Source organism: Glandiceps talaboti, chromosome 13 (assembly GCF_964340395.1).
Source record: "Glandiceps talaboti chromosome 13, keGlaTala1.1, whole genome shotgun sequence".
In the NCBI taxonomy this organism is placed as follows: domain Eukaryota; kingdom Metazoa; phylum Hemichordata; class Enteropneusta; family Spengelidae; genus Glandiceps; species Glandiceps talaboti.
The window spans coordinates 2,830,001-2,835,982 of record NC_135561.1 but is presented as its reverse complement, the minus strand read 5'-3'; the positions used below and the strand labels follow the sequence as shown (position 1 = coordinate 2,835,982).

The following is a 5,982-nucleotide window of genomic DNA, read 5'->3' as shown; positions in this document are numbered from 1 at the left end:
CTGGATAGTAAACATGAGTAGTATAGGAGTTAAGATTGTAAACACACTTTGGACACACTCTGGAACGACTGTGGAACGACATTACAATTTCTAGTGTTTTCTCCTGTTAGAATCGAAATACCAAATATCATCTATGAATTCTTTCTTATATAATTATAGTCGTTCCAGAGTGTGTCCAAAGTGTTTTTACAATCTCAACTCCTATACTACTAACATGCTGCACAAAACATTCATCAATGAAAGTTGTCTTTCGAGAAGCAACGTTATCATGGCATTCTGATGGAATTCCATTTCTATTGACGATACGCACAGTGTGACTAAACATGAAAATCAATTTTAAATGGTAACTTTATTTACCTTTTCTCTAAATTATCTAAGTGACCTTTCGTTGCCAACAGATACCGAATTTGTGACTGAAAAGAGAATGCTGTCTATATTGCATACAGTTTAATCACTGCACCATTGTCAATATATTACTATGCGCATACCTAAATTATCAAATACAAGTTATTGAAGAAAACCAAGTACGCATTCTAATCAATTTCATTATTCAATGGCAAAATAACAATATGCACATACTATATTAGCAATTTGGTAACTATTTTCAAACAGCTGTTGTACATTGAAATTGGTTGCATATATAGTAGTGAATCGATTTATCAGTGTCACCAGAAACGAGACTTCAATGAAATATCAATTACCAACGCTACTACATTCCTTTTATTCAATGAACATATTAATATATATTCAAAAAACTGTAGATGAAAGGTTACATTTAATAACAAAATATTAAAAAAATTACTAAAATTACTAAAAACCCATTAAAAAACGTGTCACTCAATTATTCAATTATCAATACTGCATATTTTGTGGCTGGCGTCGTGCTTTTTTATGTTTGTCTGTTTAGTAAGTTTTTTATTATTTGTTTGTTTGTTTGTTTGTTTGTTTGTTTGATTGATTGTTCGTTTGTTTGTTTGTTTGGATTTTTTGCTTGTTTATTTTGTCTATTTGCTTTTTGGGTTGATTAGTTGGTTGTTTGTTTTGTATGTATGTATGTATGTATGTATGTATGTATGTATGTATGTATGCATGTGTGTGTGTTTGTTAGTCTCCCAGCCTTTGTACTTTTATCGTTTTAAGTTCTATATTGCGCTTGTGCATATATGTCAGTGATCATTTTTATCGATGGCTAACAGGTGACTGAGAAAGCATGGAACAACTTTAATGTAATGAACAGTTTTAGCTAAAAATGAGACTATTGTATTACATGTTTGAATACTATAGGGAGAAACATGATTAATTACCAAAGTGCAAATAAAGGACTGACCATACTTTACAAAATGTAAATAGATGGATTTTACCATGTGTCCAATCATTTCTTGTTTTGAATAAGTAAACCACAGAAAATGGTGTAATGCAATACCATTTGTATAATTCAATGTTACTGGGTTGATTCTTAATATGATCGATAGAGTTTATTTTCAAAGTCTCAATATGTATATTGCTACGTGTGGTACATATATCTACGTCGTGTTCAAGCTGTAAAGTGCACAAGCTGCGTTCGTTCGTTTATGGGACATTGAAACGTATTTGTTGTATTCTAATTAGTGAAACAAATCGAACCATCACTTTCAGAACTGTTACTCAATTCTGGTATTTAGGAATACCATAATACATAAACGATTCGATGACATAATGTACTGTACGTGTATGCTATAGTGATGAGGAATCTACTGGTATGTTATCAAGTATATGCTAACAATACCAGAATACAATCGTAGTGGCATTTAACGCATGCATCGAAAATAACAATATAGCAGTCTTGTTTGCTTATACCTTAATACATGTATTTAGATTATAGTCTCAGCATGTTTCATTGTAATAATCAAACAATAGTTGCCGCTAGCTCTCTTCGAATGTCACGCAGACCCAACAAGAAACGTTGAATTTCGAACGTTTTAAATAAATATTTTAATTCTAAGCTCTTATGTTAACAACAGGTGTAATCAATTGTCCTATATGGGCAGTATAAATGTTTATTAAGTTTCTAAATAATTCAATGGGAAATGCGTCGCTTTCAAGGCAGAATATGGTACTATATTGAGTCTTCTAACAAATTGATAAAACCACCTCGATGGTGTGATGCAGTGAATGTAATCCTTCTGTAGTCATTCTTTTTTTAATAGAAAAAATATAATCCAATATGTTACTATAAAAGCAACAAAGAGAAACATAGATACAACTCTACAATATTTATCAATCCTCTTGCCGATTTCGAGATAGGAACTTTGACGCTTGCCAATGCTGGGATTTGGTCTGTCTTTTGTTGTATTATCTGATGAATTGCCTTGGGATATATCGTAATCAACGACAGACTTCCTGAAGGTGGCAAGAGTCACATCAAAGACAGGTTTCTCTTGTTCTTGGCAATTCATGTCACAGTTATTGTCCCTCGTGATTGTATGAGTTTTATTCTGAAACCAAAACATTAAAGTCAGTAAACACATTTAAGTTGCTTTGTATCGTTGAACTAATATACTGATATAACTAGGGAAAGTAATTGATATCGATGTCTATTGACAATTAGATGTTTTTCGCCAAAAGTACCATTGTTCTGCCAACGAAAACACGAGTGACCAAATGGGTCTTTGTCACTGCAAGTCGCTAGACGAGTGGTGACAAAACTCTTAGGTCAGGAGTATTTTCAAACACAGCAGATCCAGTAACGATGGCACGTGATGTTGTGACGTAAAACGAAAAGGGTATATATACCATATTTTTTAGCTTCTGCATGGTATAATTACAATTTGTTATCCGATATTTTTCCTAGTTCTATATAATGCTTTTTACCTAAGGGCCCTTATAACAGCGCTTCAAAGACGAGTAGTGGCAAAACCCTTAGGTCACCAATATTCAATGAAGAAAACTATTACGGAATGATATGTAACTGTAACTTTCGAAAACACATTTAGAATTTCTCGACTTTAATACTATGCACCGACGAAGTAAGGATCTAGATGCACGCAGTCTGACAAAGAACAACCAGAATATGTAATTTCTAATACATAGAATGCGTTCAAATTGGCTTTCATATGGTATAAATAGCATTATCACTAATACCTTCTATATAATTATCTTTGTGGTCACGATATTAGAAGCCTTTCCAAACATTTTAACAAGGCAACAGCTTGCATTACTTAAAAAATAGTATTTACCATTTGCCCATTTTCTTCTCTTCTGGTGCTTCTTTCTCTAAGTCCCAGGCTGTATAAATAGTAAACGACAGCATATTCCACTAGGAGCATGAACACCACACCAAGGCAAACAACTAACCAAATATCTATGGCCTAAAGGGTAATTTTCAAAATGAAATAAGATTAAAAGTATTCATATGCGCTTAGTCATACTTTACTGCTGTGATGTAGTTAATTGTAAGTGATATCGCTCCCTGTTTGTGCTATCGTCCAATTAGTGTGACCACAATAATGAAGAATTTCCTAAAATAGTCACAAGTTATTATATTGCTGGTATATGTCCTAAATCGGTAAATATTGTTCCCTTTTTCCTTTTGTTCTTCATTCACACAATTTATTTGTGTCACTAATTTTCACTGCTTTTCGTCAACGCCATGTCCCTGTTATATACATCTAAACTTACCGTCACATAGGCAACCTTTGGAATTTCATTCCTGATCCATTGGGCCTGTGTTATCAGAGTCAAAAGCGTAGTTATTGCCAGTGTAGCCCTTGCTGGTGAGCTAACAGGATCAATCCATAGAGTTAACCATGATATGACAACCAGTCCAATGCTTGGTACAAATGCTTGCAATAGATAAAATCCGAGGCGGCGTTCTAATCTGAAGGCGACGTCTAAATAGCTGTAGTTACCTGTCACAGTCGTTGAATGAAAATAGTCAAGTTATTTATGCAGACATACAGACAAATAATTCATTCAGAAATAAAAGTTACCTAAATATAACTCGGTAGCTATAATTGCTACCGTCTGTCTGTCTGCCTGTCTGTCTGTCTGTCTGTCTGTCTGTCTGTCTGTCTGTCTGTGTCTGTCTTTCTGTATCTGTCTTCACTGCCTATCTCTATGTGTGTGCATGCGTGCGTGCGTGCGTGCATACATGAAGGCCTGCAGGGATGCATGTACATATGTACGTATGAATGTATGTACGTACGTACGTACGTACGTACATACGTATGTATGTATGTATGTATGTATGTATGTATGTATGTATGTATGTATGTGTATATGCGTATGGGTGTTTGTGCATACATTTAAGAACATCGTTTTTATTTTAAGTGACATGGAATACGTACGCACAGTAACAGTAGTTATGCGATATAAAGTTGCCTACACTATATGTGATTGCCACACATTGCTTTGTAAATGTGCACTCTTAATGATCGATGTTTATATACTACTTGTACAACAAATAATAGTTCACAAATCATGTGTTCAATTTGTACAGACACGTTACACAGACATATGCTTGTGCGTTTACATCCATACTCTGATAAATGTTTACCTAAACATTCAACAGGTCTGACATGTCATGACAAGTATTGAGATGATTACCTGAAACGTATTCTACAATATCCGAACGACACTTTGATCCAGCGAGGACATAGCCCGGCAGTTGAACTGTAGGTTGAATATTTACAGGGCAGTCACTACCATCAAGCCAGCCTAACTCAATATCTTTAGTTTTGTACGCATCTAATACAATTGTGTGAAAACAATTTAAAAAGAACCATAATTATCATTGGGTAAAATGTTTCAAGTGAGATTATTTCGGGTTGGTTAACATACCCATTGGATGATTCAATGAAATTATCCTTTATCACAATGAAAACAATAATTTGTGTCGTTTCATTGATGAACATTAGCATAGCAAAAGGCACAGATTTTCCACTTTCCTTGTACGACAAAGCAATATTTTAAGATTATCGTTGGAGTGATCGGATCAATATCAATGTTAAACATGCCACGGTGATTCAGTAACAATTAACTAGCTATAAGATGACACAAGCTTATACTCGCTGAATAAAGGTTTCTTGTTTAGCTCTGGGAATCCATTCCTTTTTAATCAAGCCTTATTTCATTGCAAAAACCCAATATAGTTCAGATGTTCAAATCATAATCCCTGGGTAGCTAACCTTGCCGAGTAATACAATAATACATCAAGCTCTTGTCTTTGCCACATGGAATACAGTATTGTTCTTGACACAATCCATCGATCACACTTTGTATTTATTTATTTATTTATTTATTTATTTATTTCCCCTCTCGCGTGTATTTCTTGCCGCCCTGTTTTGAGCTTATTACATGATCATGACCCTCTCTACACTGTCGCGCTTTGAAATCATTTATTTAAAATGGCACCCTGCATTGTAACTTATTGGTTGACTTACAACTCACTAGGTTTAACACCCAGGAAAACCTTTGATTTCTCAGTATTTGTCAACATCCACAATGATTAATGAAGAAGAAGAAAGCTTAGGCTATTTAACCTGACTACTATAAACACATTGAACTAACAAATAGGAATGACCATTGACATCTGATTGTTATATTATAAGAGGTCTCACGATAAATTAACCTACATGACATGATACTGATGATGCACTCCTGGACATCAAAGGGAAATAACGTCAAATCCATATGACACGACAAAGTTAACGTCATTCTGCAAAGTCAGGAAAAAAAACGATATAAGCATATATCACAGACAAACTTCAAAGTCCAATGATACTAAATAGAATCCTTAGACGTATATACATAGAGACAGGTATAGGCATGAATGTATAATACCATTTATAACATTAATGGTATTTATAACATTCCATTTTCACACAGCCACCAGTGATTGGCTTAGACCATGGCACGAAACCAGTTTCTCTCGTAGTGTCCTAAATTTGCATACAGAGGGCAATATTCCTATGATATATTCCCTAGGGCACTATTTCAGTCTCC

At 34.4% G+C, this 5,982-nt stretch overlaps 1 protein-coding gene across 1 annotated transcript in view; it reads right to left on the bottom strand.

Moving 5' to 3' along the window:
* Window positions 1-2,006: 2,006 nt before the first annotated feature.
* The window catches only part of LOC144444788 (glycine receptor subunit alpha-2-like), a 32,904-nt gene continuing 28,928 nt past the window's right edge, over window positions 2,007-5,982 (bottom strand). The window contains exons 5-9 of the mRNA XM_078134325.1: window positions 5,613-5,695; window positions 4,585-4,725; window positions 3,658-3,887; window positions 3,216-3,347; window positions 2,007-2,474 (exon numbers count right to left, since the gene is read on the bottom strand). Of these exons, the coding sequence (XP_077990451.1) occupies window positions 2,169-2,474; window positions 3,216-3,347; window positions 3,658-3,887; window positions 4,585-4,725; window positions 5,613-5,695 (892 nt within the window). The 3' untranslated portion in view covers window positions 2,007-2,168. The remainder of the gene's footprint in view (window positions 2,475-3,215; window positions 3,348-3,657; window positions 3,888-4,584; window positions 4,726-5,612; window positions 5,696-5,982) is intronic.